The 22,170-nt window shown below is 42.5% G+C and overlaps 3 protein-coding genes across 5 annotated transcripts in view; 1 reads left to right on the top strand and 2 right to left on the bottom strand.

Annotated features, from left to right (window-relative positions):
- Nucleotides 1–13,384, bottom strand: part of LOC126564084 (serine/threonine-protein kinase 24) — a 40,108-nt gene extending 26,724 nt beyond the window's left edge. The window contains exon 1 of one of the 3 annotated variants that reach the window (XM_050221009.1): nucleotides 13,300–13,384. In XM_050221009.1, coding sequence (XP_050076966.1) covers nucleotides 13,300–13,314 — 15 coding nt within the window. In that variant the 5' untranslated portion in view covers nucleotides 13,315–13,384. Of the gene's footprint in view, nucleotides 1–1,964; nucleotides 2,091–7,411; nucleotides 7,803–13,299 lie in introns of those variants that run through there. The other 2 variants (XM_050221007.1, XM_050221010.1) reach the window with 2 other exon arrangements.
- Nucleotides 1–22,170, bottom strand: part of LOC126565276 (UPF0430 protein CG31712) — a 39,459-nt gene that overhangs the window by 2,105 nt on the left and 15,184 nt on the right. The window lies entirely within an intron of this gene.
- LOC126563973 (tubulin glycylase 3A) lies at nucleotides 17,318–21,895 on the top strand. Its single transcript, XM_050220855.1, has 3 exons — nucleotides 17,318–18,806; nucleotides 19,554–20,066; nucleotides 20,153–21,895. Exons 1-3 carry the CDS (start codon nucleotides 17,318–17,320, stop codon nucleotides 21,355–21,357), a joined length of 3,207 nt encoding a protein of 1,068 aa, XP_050076812.1. The 3' UTR covers nucleotides 21,358–21,895.

Genomic DNA, 22,170 nt, shown 5'->3' with positions numbered 1-22,170 from the left:
CGACGACGGAACTAAAGGACATCCCGGCATCCGCGTTTTCCGCCTGCTTCGAGGAGTGAGAGAAGAGGTGCATCGCATTGGAAGGGGATTACTTCGAAGGTGATGACCTTCATTTGGCTTCGGAAAAAAAACGCAAAGTCACTTTATTTTTCGTACACAATAGTATAACTAATGGTGGCCTATAGCTGCGTAGCTTACAATAGCTAATCTGTCAACTAAAATTTCATAAAATGATATGGGTTTAATTAGAAGGAAAAGTTCGGTTATCATTACAGTAAAACAAAGGAAACGAAGGAGCGAGCGGGTAGAAGAACAGACAGCAATTCCTTAGTCAAACGGCAGGTCCTGCTGGACTGACGATATCCAGCACAGAAAGCTAGTAATGACATACTTAAGAAGACCTCTTATGGTTGTAGTGCCAGAGAAGTAGAAGAATCGTTTACGAAACGTTTAAACGTTTATGACGCACGATCATGTGAAGTTCATCATTTTCATATTTTACTTTCATATTTTTCATGAACATTTTTGTGACTTTTTCTTGGTCTAACAACTACATCTGCTAGTTTGTATAATGAATCGTTTGACTAATGTATACCGCGTAGCAGTTTTGGTGAGACTCCATACCTGTTCTTGTCGTGTGAAATATCGACGCCACTACCTTTTCTACCACCGCACCAGCAATTACAGGACTTTATATTTGCTTCGACAAACAATTTGAGTGAAAACAAGAGCGGTGCTTAGGACTTTCCACGAATAGCACTTTATTTTTAGAATGTATCGATCGCTGCTTATGGATATTAGCAATCAGTGGAAAGCCTTACGCGTTAAACGCACACAGGAAGGACAGTGTTGTACTGGACGATGTAGACCTCTTCTGTCTCCACATTAAATTCTATATTAATCGATAGGGTTTTGAAGTCACTCATGAATATAAAGTATATAGACACAAGGATCAAGCATAATTTCAAATACAATTTTCTAGGTCACTTATCACCAAATGAAGCGGAGTAAAAATCCTCATAGTGGATAAACCATTAAACACATTCATAATGTTCTTCTTCATGGCTTAACAACCTACTAGGTGATGCCGGCCAACGAATGACTTATTGGACTCATTGCTGCCATGTAGTCGGATAGTGACGAAATGATAAGAAATAGCTGTAAAAAAACATAACTTTTACATTAATGATACTAAAACTTACTTAAAACTTAGATACTAAATCAACTAAAACTTTCTATTGAAAGAACGACTTTACACGACAACCCTAACCACATCTGACTTTACAATCGACGCTGCCATAAGCAGCCTTTCCTTGGGGAAAAAACTATTTCTCAAACTAACTAACTAACGAACGGTCGATTTATTTTCCTCTGACATATGAAAGGGTAGAGTAAATATACAACGACAAAAAAAAACATAATAAAACATCAACACCAGGATGCCCGTTACGGTAGCGAATACAGGGACACAGAAAATGACCACTTCCTGCCACTACCGCGCGCGTCCAGGGATATAATCCAATAAAAAAGTTATTCATTTTCGCCATTTCCTAAGGTCCAGGCATTACGTTCTGGCACAATATTCCTGAATTCTGGCTATAAAAGGAAATGATTTTGTGGTCTGCGTATATTATTGCACTAGCTTTAGCATCTCATTGATTTACGTGGTTCTTTTTTGCACCCAAATGTAAGTTAGTCTTTCAAAAATCGATAAAAATAATTTGTTTCCTTAAAGGATTATCTAAATCACCACATATTTCCATTAACCAAACCGATAACGCACCAAATAACGTACGATCCACCTTTTACATGAACCTAAATTCATGAACCGTGACATCTTTGTTCTTCGTCTACCATTTTGTTACGACGAAACGAAGAAATAATTCAAATTGCAGTTGTAATGAATCCTTAAGCATTTCTGGAAAACAATAAAATTTCCTTTCGTGCAAAATGTACTAACGTACCATCGACATCCGGCAGCCAGCATTGTGTGCCTTCGTCCTGCGACAACTATCCACATCGTTCTGCGGTTGCGATGATGAATGGGTCGAGGAAAAAAACGATGTGCATACTCCTTTCCCACTTGCTGTAGGATGCTGACGTTTGCTTCCACCAGTACTTTGGTTATTACTATTCTTATGAAGGTTGTTGGGACTGCTGTTGCCATGAATCACCAGCTTGGGTGACTCATGATGATGGTATTTCGCTTCGTCTACCTTCGCTACTATTCGATTCCGGTTGCAATCGGTGGTCGGCGAATGGATCGATGATGATGATGAAGATGGTGCAGAAAGGACATAGTTGATATTATGACGAACATCATTTCCATTGCCATCTCCATCGTAGCTAATTGCATCGGCATCGATATATTGCTGGCCACAATGAGAGGATGCACTGCCATCGTTGCAAGAGGCGGGTGTGGTTGTTGCAATCCCAGAGGCATTTTGGAGCACCATCGCAAATCCACTGGGCGATGGACACTCCTCAGCCTTGTGGACTGTTTTCCAACGGCGAAATATCGTAAATGAGAGAATGTACTTAAAGAAGTTGATCCGTTTCTTCTTCACACCTGCCTTGCACCGCTGCACGCGATTATCAATGGTGGCTATTTATTATGCTAGCTCACCGTTGATTCACTTTTTTGACGAGAAACAGCAAAGCGACACTGTATTGTTTTCTCTTTCTTTTTTCTTCTTTAATTGTGTACTGTACTTGTTGTCAAGTAAAAATGGCAAAAAGCCCAGTGCACTACACTGCAATGGACATATGTTTTCGATTTTACAAATTGCTCCCCAGCGACACTATCAACCGAGTGTGGTACACGAAAAATTCATCGACTCTCAACATAACATGTGTATCGTATGAAACGTGGCCTCCGCAGGGAAAACTATTTCGCGATACACACAAACACGCAAAACAAATACACACATTAAACAGTAACGTATCACCACACGCCTAATGGGTGGAAGGCACGATTTTCCCGAAAACGAAATGAAAATTAAATAGGAAACTTTCACTTTTCCAAACTGGCCAAAATCACGGAAGGGCAATTTCCATCGCTTCGTACTGCGAAACTGCGACCCTGTGTAACACTTGCTAGTGCTAAAGAACGTCTGATTTGAAAGCATTCGCTCAAGCCGTGGGTAGCCTGCTCTGCTTCAGACGAGGACAGTTGAAAACCATAACATACCCGACGAAGGTAGCCGATTCGGTCGAAAGGATGAAAGGAAGGATGATATTGTGCCATTCGGACGTTCGAGGGAGAGACAACCCGATTCTTTTCGAGCAGTATTCGAGCAGCTTTTCCGAGTGGAAACTAAATTGGAATTAAACATGCTCGGGCTTTTACCGTGACTTGAGAGAAAAAAGAGAGCGAGAGACCGGAACAAATCTAGAGCACGAGGAGTGAAAATCAAAAGAAAAACTCGGAAAACTCTTCAAAGGATGCGCGTAACCCAACATGCTAACCAAAAAATGCTAAAAAAACGCCGGCTCTACTAACAACAATGAACTGTGTAGCACGTTCTAACGCCATTAGACGAATGGGTGCAATACTGCGAGACAAACCAAAGAAACATATTTATTTCGTTGTGTTGATTGTTACAATCCAGCAGACAAAAAATTGGGAGTAAAAGAAGAATTCATACCGTCACATAATTTAGCCGTAGAATTATTGTGACCCCAGGAAATTACTTTTTACACAAAAAGCGCCACAGTACACTACATTACGCCAGAAGAATTTTAATAAGGAAACACGATTTATTTCTTCCTCAAAAAACCGCCCATTTACTGATTGGAGAATGTGTGATGCAGCGAATAGAATAGATTCCACATCTTCATCTTAACCAAAGACCAAACGCTTAATTCAATTTAGAAAATATATTCGTGGTCATTTATCAGAAAAACTATTAGCCTAATCGCATCCCTTATTGAGAAAAATAATGCTATTTAATACTCATTTTCTTAATTTTTTTTTTAATTATTTTGCAAATCAGCTAATTTGGGAGAATGTTGTCATAAAAATAGCTAAGTTTTCGGTGTCCTTTAAGGATTGCTTTCAAGGAAGGAAATGTTGTCTCTCAATCTAATGTGAATTAAATTCAATCCTTAGCCTTCAACAGGCCGTTGGAACGCATTTGTACACTCTTGCATGCAGCATATAAATATAATCATAAGGATGTGTGCTGATGCTAATTCATGAACAATGTTTTCCAGTTGTGTGAATTGCCAAAACGTTTCCAAAGCGTGGCCATTCGAACAATGTACTTAATGCTTTCAAGCCATTTTTCCTTTTAATGTCCTTTCTCGTTTAAACTCCAACTCCATTAGAACAACTTTTGTTGTGCTCTTGTTTGGACACATGCCATCTGGAGCAGAGACAGATTTCATAAAGTTATGGAACATTACATATGACACATTTCATTACATGTAGAAAAACTGAACGACGACGATGTAGGAAATTGAAATTAAAAAAAAAAAAAAACAAGCAAATATGTTTCTATGCTGCGCCTTTAATCTCTCAACGAATGTATGGTGCCAACCCTTACACACACACATCATTTTGTGCCATTCATTGTATTTTAAATATGTAAGTTCAGAAAGCTAACCAACCGATGGCTACAATGCGCGTTCACTTCCGCCTGGATAATGAAAGCTGTCAGCCCTAATCTATGAAGCAATATTTCATCGATTATCTGCGCGATATTACATCGGAAAGGTAGGAAGCTAGAAGTGCAAAAATTCCGATCGATATTTAGCGGAGCACTAAGCATCGAATATGAATAATATGTTACGTTACTGAACGGTGTGGCATTTTCAATATTTTTAACGTTAGATTGAATTTATCAACATCACCCTCAACCATGCCTGAGCACAGGCACAGTACAGTAAGTACCTTTTTGTTCTAAATAAAAAAAAAAAAAACCGAACGAATTCTGGCCCTCCAAACAAGTAACCCTATTTTTGAGGGTCCTTTTTGAACAACGTTTATACCAAAAATCGATACCCTGTCATCCAGTATCGAGTGTCGGTGCCAGGACAGGAATTCTGGATGCGAAAATTTAATTACTTTTCATCCAATCGACAGAGGATAAGCGTGCAAACAAGGTACGTCTGTAGTTTTGTTTTATCGGCTTTAGTTGTCCGGAATTTAGGGTACGTTGCTTCAACTCTCTCAAAAATAATACATCCGAAAACGTAAATATGTTCCTTTCAATTTCATCACCTTTCTTCGCTTTAATATTTAATATTGTGGAACAGATGTGTAACAACAAGTTTTTGTAACACGTAATAGTACTTATTTTAAGCTCTAAAATATTTTAAGGATGAAATGTTTGTGGTACAATACATTTAAGAAGCATAGGAATCCGGCTAATGGATTCATCCACAATTTTTGTTTCCTAAATGTATAGGACAGAATGGTAATTTATTATTCCTATCGCTTTATCAATTATTAATATTTCTTCTAGCCATTGGTGAATAAACATTTTTTGCATAATTATATAACGTTATACCATAATTATATGCTATAACGTTTTACACTCAAAATACTCAAAATTTCTATCCAAAATAGGGCAAATTTATGCATTATTCATTTTAACACATTAATGACATCTGATTTGCTAAATATTGCATTGCTGGTCAGAAAAAAAAAACATGTTTGATGCTTTTAAATGCACCGACAACCTGCTGTAGGAAAGTAAGCCGTTAATGAAGAGGAAATAATCTACCAGCTTTTGAGGTCATTCAACTTTTCCCAGGCCACCTTACGCCTACCAGTTCAGTTGCCACTAGTGTGCAGTGTTTCTAAAGTAAAAGTAAATGAGAAAAAAAAACACAGTTTTTAAAAGAAACTGTGCTTTGAAGGCTGAGCCTTTCGGTCGTTGAATATCCGCCCTCAAAGCGTAATTATATCGTCAATGGTGAACCATCATGGGATATGAGATGGTTAATCTTGTCGTTTGCTAAAACTGGCCAATGTTATGAACAAGATACAATTTTTCTCGCACAACTACTTTCTATGTCAGAATTTACTGATATTTACTGATGAATATAATTTTTATTAGTAGGGAGAGTTTCGTTCCAAATTTATTATTTATTTATTTCGTTCAAATATAATCAAAAGGTAGTTTCTTGCGTCTATATCCAAACGTCCACTCTAACGTACTCTTGTACTACCTTTTAATTTTAAAATGTGCGGTATTCTACAGGAAAACGGCCGTCCTTCATCCACGATATAGTGTAGAGAAGCAGTCCAGGCTAACAACCTTACGATGAAATAAAGTTACACTTTTCATTTTCCGTTGAAGAAGATTGAAAGAATTTACAAAGTCCTATGTGTTCCTTTTTTTTTAAAGAAACTATTTTCGCTCCGAAAAAAGTGGAACTTTTCCATCACTAACTTTTATCTTGTCTACTCCTTTTTCTAAATAGAACACGCATGAAACAAACAATAAATGATAAAAGGATAAGAAGTTCTCAAATCTTTAGTCAACACATGCGATGTTAACTTTACGGCAATGAAGTCCTCAAATCTTCTTTAACAAATTTACTTTGACATTCCAGTTTTAGGGCCTAAATTTCAGATACAATCACCAAACGAGTACTGTCAAGCACGCTAATCAACTTTTTTCAAACGGTTAACATAACTAATTATATATTTGTTATGAAGATACAACAAAACAGGGTGTATTTTAACATTTAAATGATAAACACTTCATAATTATAGTGGCAGCCAATTTGATTGTTATAATTAACTGAGACGATTTTCTGTTTTTTTTTATTTTATTTTAAGTATGACGGTTTGCGCCGTATTGACACGATTTCCTGATTGATCCCTTAATATTCTTCTTTTTCTAAGAAATTTGTTTTTATTTGTACGAATAATATAAACCAAAAAAAAAAAAACGATGAGACGAAACACCTGCTCCATAAGTTACGCTTTTACAAAAATTTGGTCGTTCAAAGACGAACAACTGATAGCGTTCAACGAGTAAAAAAATTTCACATCGAATTTATTAACAAAAATAAATCCAAAAACACACACAACATCTGAATTATTGAAAGTAGGACAAAACGATATAATGCAACCAAAATACTGCTTGCAACAAACAAACAGATCTACAAACAGCAATAGCTTTGGCTGCTATAAAATACCGTAAACTTCTGGAGAATCTTGCATTGCCGACGATCCCCATCTTTCCTCTCCCGATGGTTTGTAGGCCACTTGATGCTGCCATCTTTTGCCTATCACCGATTTCATTTTCCTGCCACTTCTACATTTGGGCCAAGTTCCTCAACATTAGAAACCGGCCAGCACCGGCTACCGAGCACAAAGTCTAACAGCACAACATAAGAAAATTAAAAGAAAAAATAGTGAAAAAAAAGCAACACAGCAAAACGAACTCGATACCTGTTTTTCCGGCTGCTGATGGTGCTGATTAACGGTGAACTCATCCGTTGCAGATTCGATGCCACTTGCCGCCGACCAGGAGGTGGAAGCAGAACCTGCCGACAATGGTCGTTCGGGGGTGCAGGAGGATTGATGGTAAGCGGCCAGCAATGCTTCCTGACTCTCGGTACATCCACCAATGCCGACGGAACTGATCTGCCAATCGTGAACAATCGTTTCGTCGACCATCGTCAACGAATGTGACGTCATTTCGGGATCGGCGGTGGTCGTTGTGGTGCCCGGATCATAAGACACGGGTGTCCTCATCAAAGAGGACATCGGATAGTTGCAGGTGTCACGGCTTGAGTACACCATTGTGTACAACACTTGAGAGCGAACAACACGAATGTACACAACCACAACAAGGTACAATTAGCGGTCGCAATCACACATATCACAATCTGCAACGACTAAATGGCCCTTTGATTGTCGGACGTGCACTCTATCAGTCGTAATACCACTACCAGCAGCGGCAAGAGGCATTTGTAATAATTTTATCACCACACCAACACTGTCAAACACATTACCGATAAATGAATTCACGATTTAAAAAAAAAATCGCATGATTCATACAACCCAATAAATAATCAAAAAACGATTTCCGCAAACGGCTAAACTCACTTTAGCACCGTAAATGCACTTTTAATAACTACGACAACAAGCACAGCAGAAAAACGGTCACGTCTCAATTTATTTAGTACAGAACGTTATAAATCATTCAAAATAACCAGTTAAATTTGATAATTAGATGTAAAATAGACAAATAAAATTGCGACAGTGCGAGCTCTTCCCTAAATTTGCTACTATCCCAATATTCTTCACTCGTATGCAGGGAAAGGATCCCACGACGTATAGCGACAAATTATGAACAGCTATCTGTGTCACACAACAGGTTCCACGCCATTTGATCGACGACCAAACTTGAAGATACGTTAAACCCAATCCGGATTTGGTTTTCACAAGGATGGAAACCACCCGAAACCGGCGATCAGTGGAAAAAGAAAGCACATGAGCCACGAAATTAAAATCAACCGTCGGGAACACAGGCGGACGCTGCGAACTGCACAACCGTGTGCTTCCGACGAGAGAAAGATACTGAACGCGAATAGCTGAGAGACGACGCGGGACTAAGGCTACCTCAAGAGCCGATTATTGCGCCCAAGAGCTGCGTACATGCTCTATCGAAGCTTTTACAGCGGCGGCCTGGGAAAGGGTACTGCTTGCATAGTCAGTCAGATTGCGGCAGGTTGCTGCGGCGGGATGAAACCCACTTCCTCTGCTGGATTCGTAAGTTTGTGGGAGAAATTAGCTCCGTCATTCACGTTCTCTTCCTGACCATCGGGTTTTGGATTGGAGGAGGGATTGGAATCTCAAGATTGTTGCTGCTCTGAGGTGCGTTGTGTTTACGTGTTGCCCTGGGAACGCAACGCGTTCGGGGAAAGGTGCTCTGCTACCAGCCTATGAACGCATGCAGCGAAAAAAAAGAATCATTGAGACCGCGCAGCTAGCTACATCAGCATTCCGACCTGTCACAATAAGTAAGTCAACGGTACGGCTTGGTACAAACGGATCCACTTCCTTCTACGCACGGTGCGCGGTTGCTTGTAGAGCTTGGTATCATCCGCCTGCTGTTGTTTTTACAGCAGTTCTCGCAATGAACTTGTTTTCCGTCGATGGCTCCCTCCGGGTGTGTAAAGCGCCATTTGAGCGTTGATCATCACCGAGAAGATGAAATAGAAGGCTGAAAATGTAGCAGCAGTTCAGCACAAGCCAATGTCCGACCTACTTTTGTCGTTGAAATAATGGAACCTGTTTGTTTGCCACCATTGTCTTAGAGCTTTAAGCATTTGTATCAACAAAATTGTACCGAACTCTTTCACATCTTTAACGAGCACCAACTTTTAAAACTTTTGGAGGTCAAAGATTTGCTTGTATTGTTCGTGTAACACAGCCAAGAATCATTTTCTTTTTATTTACAGTAATTATTTTATATTCAAAAAGGGGTAAAATACGAAACGTTTGATTTTTCGCACCGCGCCGAATTGAAATTAGACATCACACGCAAGAGACGATGTTAATGTTTAAATGTTGAAGATGAAATTAAAAAAGTAAATAATTATTAACGATCATACTGGCCAAGCCCGTTCGGTTAGTACACTTGGTATCACAAAAAGGCTATCTTAGAATTCCATATCCAATTCAAGAATCCTCTACTTCAATTCTTTGAAAAAATCTTGGAAAACATCTCTCTTTTCTTTCTCTCTTTCTTTCTTATACTCAATGATTCTTTCTACAAGTTGTGCGTTGCGCGATCAATGTTGGAAAAGAGCGTAATGTTTTACCAATCGGCGATTGTTGACTTCAGTCGCACTTCAATTCGGCCATACATAAGCATTATGCTCACTGGGCCGAGTTCATTACACACACTTGATGGAACCACTTAAAATCGATCAATACAACGATCGTTGTGCAAAGAAGGAATCAACCTATATTCAAAGTAGCAGGTCTTACCAAACCTGATCATTTATGTGAAGCTGCTAACATGATAGAGATTTGGAATTTCTAATGCCTAATAGAAGCATATGGCGTAATCACATATCTTGTGGACACTTGAGACATCCGGACTGCATACACATATTCGAAGAATAGGAGAACCATCCCTGGGATACGACTCCAAACTAATGTAAATTGCTTTTTACTTATAAATTATTTGTATAAAAAATATGAAAAAAATTATGCAAGGAAAAGCGGTTGAACATGAATATTCATTGAACTCTTACCTCGCTCTCTATTATGCATATTGAATCCTCTTTAGATGTGGTGTCGCGCAGAAAAGCCGCCCGTAATGGCAAGTCAATTTATTGCACAATGCATCAGACAGATGAAAAACTCATGTCGCAGGAGGGAAAGTTGCCAGACAACAAATAAAGAATGATCATTTCCGAACGGTTCTTGAAAACGTGTTGAAATTTGTGCGAAACCTCTTTACAAAGCAACGCACTGTTCCTTCGCTTTGAGCAAACGAGAAAAAAAGGTTGTTTATGGCCGGGAAACTCATTATCATTATCATGACTGTTCATAATTGTGCAGAAAAGAAAATGGTTCCCCACCTGTATTCACCAACAGCGCTCTCCGTTTAGCAACGAGCGTGCGACCCCAGACCGATGAAACCGCCGTGCAAAAATGACTAATAATTCGCACGCAATCATGCACCCACACTATCTCCTACTGTCCTTCATTAACGTTGAGAACTGGCGTCTTTTACGCGCGGGTGAAACATACGAGCATTGTTTTGCACGAAGCAGTTCCAGTTTGGGTGTGCAAGTAGTATCTAGGTCCAAACTACACTTTTGCTTTCTATCAAACTGACTCTGTTTCAACAGAAAAAAAAAAACAACCATGTCGGATGAATACCATGCTGCTTCAATGCAACGAGTATTTCTGGGAAATTTCTACAACTCCAAAAAATTCAAACTGCTACGAAAGGTCACAAGTATCGGAAGGTTGAGAGTATTGCTTAAATGGCGGTACCTCCTCCAAAAAAACCATTACCCCACATGCTTCTGGTAAATGGAAATGTACCAATGAGAAGAGTCGCTACAAAATCTAGTCACTGCCGCATGAAATATGCTACAGCAATAATGATGCTGCGAGTTTTCTTTGAATCATAACTAACATCAAGCAAAATTACTATTTTTTCGTATTACTAGTTTTACTAGTCACCTACAAACAAATACTATCTACTTAAAAGCGACTTTTTTCAGATGCATGGAAAAATTAAACGGTAAAAGATACTGTAAACTATCAAATTGAATTGTTTTCCCTAATTAATCTATAATTTAAGGAAAAACTATCCAATCTATGTCTCCACATCTTGCAAAATTTTGCAGCACTTAAACCATAATTGTCAAAACCTAATTTGTTCGTTTTCTGTTGAAAGGTCTCCTATTACATCAATTCATCCCTGACTTTGAGGATGCAATTATTTAGATAAATATTCCTCTATAAATTGCTCTAGAAAATTGCGATCGGTCGGCACTGAAGCACACTAAGGTTGGTTATTTGGCTTCTCACAGAATCTCTAAACGCTCCTTTTTCCAGCGCTTGCTTCGACTAGGTAACAACACCACTTCACAATCATTGAGGTATTTTTGAATACATGTGGCAACTATTGGGGGCCTTTCTTGTATTATTAATCACATTGCGCAGTGTCATGTCTGGAGAAAATAAAACTAGATGTGACTTTACCTTTTCCAGAATAGCCAGAATCTGATAGATATTTGCCCGATAGCATCTGGGCAACGGGAAATGTGACACAACGGGTGACTTTTTCTCGGGCAAGGATTGAGCAGATGGTACGAACAAACTTTTGTTCAAAGAACTTTTACTTTTCTCGTCCTAGCTACTGTAAATTAAGAGATACAGCTCTCAAATTTTGACAGCATGTATACAACTAATACACATTGACCGCTGACCGGTCGACCGACCATCAGGTGAAAGCGTAAGCGCATAAAACATCTGACCATTTTTGTCGCTTTTTTAATGCATACGTTAATATTACAGTTCGTTTCTTAATGTTAGTTAAAACGATTCTACGGCCCAAGAGCTACCTAGATAACCGAAAGCACATAAAGTACATCCGAACTAGACGGTGCCTAGCATACTAATCTGATTTCTTATCGATATCTAAACCCGGATGAAACATTTTGCCCCAAACACAGTTAAAATTTACTGCACACAGAACGCGCCAGATATGAAAACTGTGACTTGCATTTCGGTTCATTGTTCATAATGAACGAAATGCGTGATTCATTCAATTCAAACGCAGCGCAATCAATAGGGTGTTAACAAATCTCCTTGCTTTTGAGTGTTTTTATGGGCTAAATTAGTGGTAATTTTGTTAAAACAAAACTTTTGCTGCGTAATTAAGAAGTTATATTCGTTATATTAATTAGTTTTAGAAAGCAGCAGCAGCATTGGCATATATAACACCTTAATCAGGCATTTGTTCCAATATACGATACTTTTATATAGTGATGAGCATTTCGTTCCGAACCTATTAGGTTCGTTCCGTTCCTTCAATAAGCCATTGGCAGTGCGGTTCTCTCTAAGGAAGGAATATACTAGATCTACAATATTGCTGGGTAGACGAGAAGACTAGATTGACAACTGCTGCACATACACTGTGACGCTTTTCGATTTTTGTTAAAGTAGGTTCAAAGAACCTGCAAGGTTCGTTCCGTTCCTTTCTGAAATTAAAACTTGTTTCGTTCCGTTTCGAAAAAAAGTGGAACTTTCCAATCGCTACTCCTCTAGATGGATGATAATAAGCCACACCTCTAACCCCAACACGTTCCCATTTGATTCCCATTCTCGTTATTGCGATTTTCGCGATTGAGAGCTGTTTTTTGATGCATTACTATGTCCTTGTCCAAAAAGACAAGGAATGCACATTTGGTCAGGCGCGAATGATATGAAACTTATACGCATTTGCTGTTGGCGATACATTTGTCTCGAGTGTTTAGCCCAGCAGATGTGAGTGGCGCACCGTGAGCATGATCGATAATGATGGAAGATTTGTCTCATCCTTTCGCACAGCCCGCATATGAACCGCAGCGTGAGAAGCATTTCGGTCAAGGTCGTTGTCCGGAGAAGATAAATGTCCTGCAACGTCCATCTGCAGTCGGTTTCGTATTGGCGTACAACTGGCGTATCTGCCGTATATCCAGCAATCTCACTTATGGTCTACAGAGATGCTGCTGGGCCCCAACAGGTGATTGTGTTCTTCATACTCTAAAATTAATATCAAAGCATCAGTTTGACATGTGTTAGCAAATGTAAATACTTACCTCGTTGAAAGCCATGACTCGTTGTCGTTGCTGCTTGCTACTATTTCGCGATGATAATGTGTTGAATGTAATGTTGACGGCCGCAGGATCTTATGTCCACGAGATACCACCGTTCTTTACAGCAGTTTGGCACACTGGCAGGACGATGCGCTGAGCACATAAACTTCTTGTGTCTGCATCCGCTCCGTACGTCGAACCGACTATGCACTGACATACACACACACACACACACTCACGCACGCACGAAGTGAATGCACACACCCCACTTCGCTACGCCCTTTTGTTGCTGCCACCGGACGATCTGTTTGTAAATACAACACTGATGGCCTATCTCGCTACGGATGCGCAAAACAAGCGGCTGAGGCGCTTTGTTTTCTTCAGTATGTTTTGCACCACGATGATGTTGATGCAGAATCAAGCCCCACACGTGGAGGACATTCGGGCGACGAGTCCTACACAGCGTACGCTTAGAACCGGACGTTTGTTTGGTTTTGTGGATTGTGCTGACAAAACGGAACGCAAGGTGCAACAAATGCGCGCTTTTTTGGAAAGCAACACGCTAATGTAAAGAGGAAGAAGGTAAGAAATAAATTTTACTACAACAACAAAACTTTAGAGGAGAACAAAATAAAATAAAAAACAACTTTAAAAAGCGACCAAAGACCTAGCTCCTAGCTGCTTTGCGCTGTTGCTGCCCAAATGGCGAAAATAACTGGTGTGTGACCAATTAAGTGTGACGTTCTCTTCTTGCACTGGGGGCCTTTTACTGGTTTGTAACTCTTCTCACCTAGAAACCGACGATGAGGTTGCTTTGGTTACTTTTGCTGCGTTTTCTATTCGGGAGGCAACTGCACTAATTGACACGTTCGTACCGAGCCGTGCCGCGTTTTGCTTTCGGCTCGTTTTACCAAGGTCGACTTCGATAAGCGCGGTGGCCACTAACCACACTATTTTACTAAATCCAATTGTAGGCAGGTTTCTTTTTGCTATTATTATTATTACATAACGTGTTCCGGTCTTCCGTTCCGTTGGACGATGGAACCAGCGGAAGACGTAGTATTCCTTCGCGAGACACCAATCAGGCGACACCGCTCACACTGCCCGATGAGAATATGTACGATGATGAAGCTGGTCGGAAATAGAACCGAAACATTTCCTAACCGTTTTGCTAAGGGTTCACCGAACGGAATGGTCAACAAAATACGTTAAATTGGAATACTGTGTGTGTGGGTAAGATCACGCGGGGCTAGCGATTCCAGGCAAGTGAGAAGCATTTAGCAAATCATCTTTTGAAGAGAAGCTATCCGACAACTTGAACTGCAAAAGAAAACACAAATTCCACCACAGCCACGTACTTCGAGGAGGGACAGTTTTGGGCAATTCTATTTTCCTAGATGAATGTTTTCGCTGTTACGTTTTCGGGGTACAAGTCCAGGGATAGACCGATGGGAAAAAGCAATAACCCTTATTACCCTATGCTAGAAACACTGATCGCGTTGCATCATCGACGACGACGACAAGACGGTGCTGCCACGGCGGAGCTTTTGCCGTTTTTTCCGCCTGGATGCTGTCTGCGGTAAGAAGACTGTTTGCATTACGTTTCTCCGACGACCATGATGACGAGTGGCCACGATTCTTACTGCGTACTGTTGTTTTTTTCCTGCTCTATCTATATTGCTCGGAATAAATTTCTACACTTAGAGTGAATCGCGGCGACTGCCCGAGACGCTGGCAGTGGCAATAGCAATCGCGCAGAACATTCCGACAACGTAGGTACGATTTTCGTTTCACACCACGCGTGAACGTGGTTCTCCCACGGGTATGTACACCTTTTCTGTTTTGCGCAACTGTTTACCAGCACTTTTGCTACACTGGGGAAGTAGTTTCGTGGGTAGTAGCGGCCACAGATTCCTACCAACTGAGGCAGATCACGACACACACAAACTTGCATTACCGTTTGTTTGCTTAAACTGCACGCGCTTTTTCCATCCTTTACAGTTCGGATGTTATGCGACTATTACACGATTCATTCTTTAACTTTACACAACCGAACGAATATCAAAACTAATGGACAAAAACTGTTCTGTTTTCATTAAAGTGCCTTATTGAATTTTAGCACCTTTCGTCGCGAGATGAACAGTTATGACACTAGCTTCGTTAAATAAAACGTACGGCTTTTGACGTTTTAGGTTCGTTCAAAGTTTGACGGAATTGACCCTACTTTCGTTAAAAGATGAAGTTTGAATTGAAATTGTGTGTACCAAATAACAAATTTCGCTACTTCTGCAATAAACATGAAAGCAAAAATTTTACCTTTTACCAAGGATAGTGGAAAATTAATTACGCATAGTTGATCGTATAGAATGCTAAAATGTGATCCTGCACTACGCTACAGTCAGTTCTTTTTGTAAAGTTCAACTGGCTGTTTGGTCGCCAAACTCATCATACCATTCGAAAATATTTTTCCATTGTTTTAATGTGCTTCTCCAACGAAAAAGCTTCCTGTTCCTTCCTTCTATGTTTAAGCTTTGTATTTCATTTAAATAGCTGTTTATTTTTATTGTTTAACCGATTTGGTCATTTCGTTTTTCCATTTTAATACAAACCTCTTCAATTTGGGATTATTAGGAACAGAACATATACAAATCATGTTATCAAACGATTCAAAATTTCAATCTCTTTTGTTGGAGCGTCATCCATTCATGGCTTGGCATTTAAATACTTACCCCATTCGGTCCCGTATAGACTGAGGATCCAATATTCCCGACTAGTGGAGCATGTCCTTACGAATGCCAAACAACACATTCATCCGCCGTGAATCGGGTATAAAAACGGACCAAACATTCCACGAAACATTCAGTATTAGTGCCAACGTGAACACGCGCGGAAGGGTCCTTAAACTAGCGCGTGCTTTGGTACTAACTAGTTTACCCCCTTTTTCGTATCCTTTTCCGATCCTGCTTCGAATGAATGAAATCCTAGCCATGTGAACAGCACAAAAGTGAAATTGTATGTGTGGTCGTATATTTTCGAGTATGTGTGTGGGGGTTTAGGGTTGTGTGTTGGTTAAGGGTTCTGTGGGGATATGAAATCAGTATGTGATACCCCATAGCGGTGTATACGGGTTGTGATGTTGGGGTTGGGAAATTATTTGTGCTTGGTTTTGTGTCGAGACGAGCCGAAAATAGCGATACAGACAAACAGCCACAAGCCACAAGCCTGGGGAGGGTAGCTGCAATAGTAGTAGCATTAGTAGTAGATGCAATAGTGATCGTGGCAGCCAGCAGGTGCGGGTCATGGCGAGCATAGTGGAAAGTTGAGCGTGTCCTCCAGCGTGTACGGGAGTTGGTGGTTGTTTGCTTAGTTTTGCTTCGATGCTTAGCTGCTTAGTGTGTGGAATGCGAACAGCGATAACGTTTCAGTCTTCAACCTATCCTTTTCTGTTCCGTTCCAATCTTCCGATCCAGTCAAAAAGAAGCGCAGGGACGGCAGATGCCTGCCCACAGCGTACCGGTAGTGTTCAAGTTTTGTGTTGAGTAAAGACGTGGGATGTGAACCCTGTGGCAGGCAGGCACAGCGTGTTAATTGTATTGGACTGTTCGAACCAAACGGTAGAGTGTAGGAGGGATGGAAGCTACAACTGCCAAATAGTTGATGCCAACCCACGTTGGCACCGAAAGCAAGCCAAACTAGACCAGCTGAGCCATCCTTAGGTCTACTACTAGGGCCTACTACTAGGGCAATGAGGTTGAATTGGTGTGGAAGAAGCATTGAGTATTGCGGCGTGATCGTCAAATTTTGGCGGAATGACACAGTTCCACTACCACGCGGAGCAGCAGTGCCACGAATGATGTGATTGAGCTTCACGAATTTCTACAGTCCATCGGGCGAATTACCCAGCACCGGGTAACCTGCTTTGTACATGGTCCGTGCAGTTCCATGGAAGGCTCCGAAGCAGGAAGAAGTGTGCCATCTCTTCTGTAGCTTGAGCAACGTCGTCTCCGAACCGTCCGGCGCCATGAGCATGGAAGATGAACTGAATAGCTGTAGTAGCAGTGATAGTGGCTCGAGCAGCGGGTGCCGAATCAGCTGCAGCACTAGTAATGGTGGAACTGGCCGTAGCAGCATCAGCAGCGGTGAAAGTACACCCGCTGCTACCAGTACCAACAGTGACAGTGATAAGGCCAGTAGTGATAATAGCAGCAGTAGTTTGTGCAGTGAAAACGATAAGGAGGATAACGAAAGTGATGCGGAACGTAAAGGTATTCGGTCCGGTGGTGGGCAGAAAAATGGCACAACCGCAAAGGGTGAAACGAGTGTGGTTAACGACACCGATAAGGATACTACGGTAGTTGGTGGAAGCGCTAGACCGGCAACAACAGCAACCATCGGGAAAGTTATCGAGGGCAATTTGGGGCCGCTGACAGCGACGGTGAAATTTATCAATCCGTACAAAAACAACTGGATCAATGCGGACCGGTTGAACGAGTTGCGGAAAAAGGTACAGGACGCGACCAAGCATCATCGGGTGTTTTTGCTCCGCGGGTCCTTCCATACCGTGCGCCGGGCGTTGGTTGAGCGTGGCTGGGTAGAAAAGTTGGACGGTTTCCGCGTGAAGGCGCAAGCATCCACCTCCTCTTCCGGCTTCATACTGGAGGATTTGGTTTCGCAGCTTCCGGAACGGAAACCGGGTGAATCACGCAAGAACCACATCGCCAAATGTGAGCGCAGCATTATGTCACGCTTTCTGGAACATACGCCAATTGATTTCCTCTGGACGGCACGGCGCGAAAAGGCGGATTGGCTGGATTTGACGAAAAACTCGTCACTGATCATTAACCGCTTCGCAAAAGCGCCGTTCACTACGAAGGAAGGCCTCTGCTCGGCGCTGCACGATTTCCATTGGTTCTACGAGGAGGGCATGTCCGAGACCTACTTTCCCCGGTGCTATAACGTCTGGAATCCGGAGGAGTTGAACGAGTTCGTCGACAATTTCCGGCTGACGGCGTCGATGGGGCTGCTCAAGTGGCTCATCGAACGGTACGCGACCGAGGAAGGCCTCGACGCCATCATCGCAGACGATGGCAATGTGCCGAGCACGTGCATTACCTTTGCACTGACGCGCTGCAAGGAGTACCTGGACTACTGCCTGCACAACGACATCGACATTGAGGAGGACACGAAAGTGTGGGACCACGACTGGGACGTTTTCCTAACGCATCACTATCTGCTAACGCACGAAGACAACCGGATACAGCTGCTGAAGGAGGAGCGCGATTCGGACGCGATCGATAACTATCTCGCGGAGGCCAAATCGGTGCTGGAACAGATTAAGAGCTACTGGCCCCAGTACGCACTGGACGGGTATCTGAACATTTGGATTGTGAAACCGGGCAATAAGTGCCGCGGGCGTGGCATCCATCTGATGAACAACATCAAGCAAATCATTGCCATGGTAAACCCACCGATTGTCAGCAAAACGCGATACGTCATACAGAAGTACATCGGTAAGTTTGCAGCCACATATATTCGCCCCAATACTCTGAAAGTCCTTGCAGTGAAGGAATGCACATTCCTCGAAGCTCCGTCGCGTTAGTGTTCGTGTAGGGCGTTGGCATGCATGTTTAGTAGCATGCCCCAGAGGGGCAAAGGATTCGCGGGAGGAGTTTCCTGAAAGGATTGCAGCCCGCCAGGCAAAGTCACACGCATAATTATTCCTTTCGAAGGGGAAGCGTACAGGTACCGGAGGCATAAAGTGGTAGTAGAATATTTTATAATGTGTTAGGAACTATGTTTTTTGCCATAGAAACAACGGTTGAATTCCAGCTGTTTTCCCTGCAAACACCTTGTAGCGTTTGCAAAGGGGTGTGCTATGCAATTTTCATTCCTGTGCACTCTTTTAGTTTTCGGTGGACCAAAGAAAAATGTAGTTTTATTCGTTGCGCTGTCCATTTTTACCGAAAAGTTGTTAGTAGATTGAGACGGAAATACTTAAGGGCCGCCATTTTAGTAATTCAAACTGTGTGTAGTGGAACATACTTTTAGTACAACCGTGATTCGTGGTTTTTCTCGCTTAGCAATGTTTTTGAAGACAACCTCAAACGTTTCTTAATCTTTTTCTTAGCAAATAGGAGCAGTAATCGTTGGTCTAAAAAATAGGGCTGTCCTGCTGTTTCACCATTGTAGTCTTTTACGTTCTCCATCCATTTGAAATATGTAAACGCTATTGGACACGCTGATCTTTCCATTTTCAGAGCGTCCACTCATTATTCATAACACAAAGTTCGACATTCGGCAGTGGTTTATGATCACCAGCGTGCAACCGCTGAATATTTGGTTCTACAAGGAAAGCTACCTACGCTTCAGTTCGCAGCAGTACAATCTCATGAATTACCACGAATCGGTACACCTAACTAACCACGCGATACAGAAGAAGTACCACAACGCGGTACGGGACGAGCGGTTACCGCACGAAAACATGTGGGACTGCCACACGTTCCAGGCTTACCTCCGGCAGATCGACAAGTACGAGATGTGGTCCGAACGCATCTACCCCGGCATGCAAAAGGCAATCATCGGCTCCCTGTTGGCCTGCCAGGACAATATGGACCGACGGCCGAACACGTTCGAGCTGTATGGTGCAGATTTTATGATCACGGAAGATTTCTATCCCTGGCTGATCGAGATCAACTCGAGCCCGGATCTAGCGCCCAGCACAAGCGTCACGGCACGGCTGTGTCCGCAGTGTGTTGAAGATACGATAAGAGGTAAGTTATCTAATCAAGTGAAGTGATCCCGCCCGCTTAATGGGTGTGTTAAATTGACGAGAAATGCTTTTATCTCTCTGCTACAGTGGTGATCGATCGACGAACCGATTCTAATGCACCCACCGGTTCGTTCGAGTTGATCTACAAACAGGTCATCCCGAAAACTCCCGCCTATATGGGACTCAATCTGCAGCTTCGTGGACATCGTATCACGCCCAAGAGCTCCATCAAGAAGGATCGCATGCGTATGCTTCCACTAAAACCGGTCCAGAACGTGTTGCAAGTGTCCCGGCTGGCTACTTCGGCAGCGGTAGTAAAGCAAACTGCTTCACCGGTTATAATGGATTTGATAGAATGTATGCAGTTTCGAGACGGTAAACCCGACGATGATATGTCACGGCAGCATGGGATGGTGCGTGGTGCATGCGGTGTAACCTCAGCCACACTATACAAACGGTCCAATTTTTCGCACAAAAATAATAACCTGCGGTATGACTTTGAGAAGAAAAAATCGTACATCATCTCGAAAACGGGCGAATTGTTCCGCCGTAATGGAGCCGGCAGCGGGTCCAAGTATCTGACCGAAGGGGACACGTACATCGACAGTGTGGAAGCTTGGGAACGGGCCACGACTAGCTTCTTCCAGCATAATTTCTCCAACACGCTCAGTTCACTCACCGTTAATAATGGCTGCAATGGCGGTAGAGAACGAACCGGGTCGGAATTATCGGACGAAGGACAATCTCGCCCAGCTCCCGCGGTGCCCAGTGCCATGGCATCGGGCAACGGTTACGCTGCTTCTGGTGGGCCAAACAGGTGTACGATCAAGATCACCGATTGTGATGACTCCAGTAGTCAGTCAAATTCTGACTCCGAAAAACGTTCGACTAGCGCGGAAAATCTGTCCATTGCCAATGGAAATCACGCAAGCCATGCACCGTCCAATGGGTTTCCGGCAACTATTCGCTACAGTACGCGGCACACCGGAAGTCGTATGACGACCTCCAACAACTTTTACACGCTTGGATTTAGCTTACAAACAAAACCGTCGAAAACTGTGACTTCGAGGGCAGGCAACAAACTGCATCACGCACAATCAGCCGAGGATCTGCCAGCATCGTTGGCAGGAGAACGTTCGTCCGCCATGCTGCTGCATCCTGGTAACGTTACGTCTTCGGTACATCACCACAGTACGGCACACATGACGAGCGGCGGCGGTGGCAGTGGCGGCAGCAGTACAGTGGAGTGTTCTGCTGGACCGACCGGAGGTGGCACGTCGGGCGCTTTCTAGCAGCCGTGGAACACCGCCGCCCGTTGCTGGGGCGGAAAGAACGGTGATGAATTTTCTCAACTACTGCTAAGGTCCAGCTTTGCACCGTACACCGGTAAATCCCCTGCCAACCTGATCCCGCCTATTTATAGTTCCTCCTGCTCCACCACCTCGTCTTTCTCCTCTCCGCCCGCTAACGCATCCTTTCCATCCCATTGGCACTCGCGCTGTAATCTTCCCATCACACGCGGCCACTGTTTCATGGGCAGCAGCTCTAGCAGTACCCATGGTTACGGCATCAGCAAAGCAACAACCACTTCTTCCACTGCTATAAGCAACAGCATGAGCAACAGCAGCAAACGCAACAGCAGCTATCATAACAGTACTGTAAAAAGTAGTAGACACAACGCAGCAACCCCCGCCACACGTTTCCATGAAACGCTTTTCCGTGTACCTCTGGTGAAAATTCAAGGTTCTTCCTTACTTAAACCAAATTGTTTTGTGTTTCAGTAGATTTTAGTGTACTTTTACTCGGTGTATAAGTGTGTTATCCTGATCCCGGGCGGTTTCCAGCAGCAGAAGCAGCAGCAGCAACAGTAGAATCGCCCAACATTAGCAGTAGCGGCGGGACACTTCCTTTCGAAGGGATATATGAATTTTTTGTTATCCATTCTTGGCGACAGGGCCGTTGCTGTGAACCAGGAGTTACAATATTTTAAGCCTAAAGCCACTAGTTTAGCTAATTATAATCTACACACGTTCGTTAGGCTGAGGCCATCAATAGCATATTGATAACATATTGATAGAGGTGTTCATCCGGTGTTGTACAAGTTC

Source organism: Anopheles maculipalpis, chromosome 3RL (genome assembly GCF_943734695.1).
Source record: "Anopheles maculipalpis chromosome 3RL, idAnoMacuDA_375_x, whole genome shotgun sequence".
NCBI classification, from domain to species: domain Eukaryota; kingdom Metazoa; phylum Arthropoda; class Insecta; order Diptera; family Culicidae; genus Anopheles; species Anopheles maculipalpis.
Note: the sequence above shows the minus strand (reverse complement) of the source record. Positions and strands in the feature narration are given on the sequence as shown.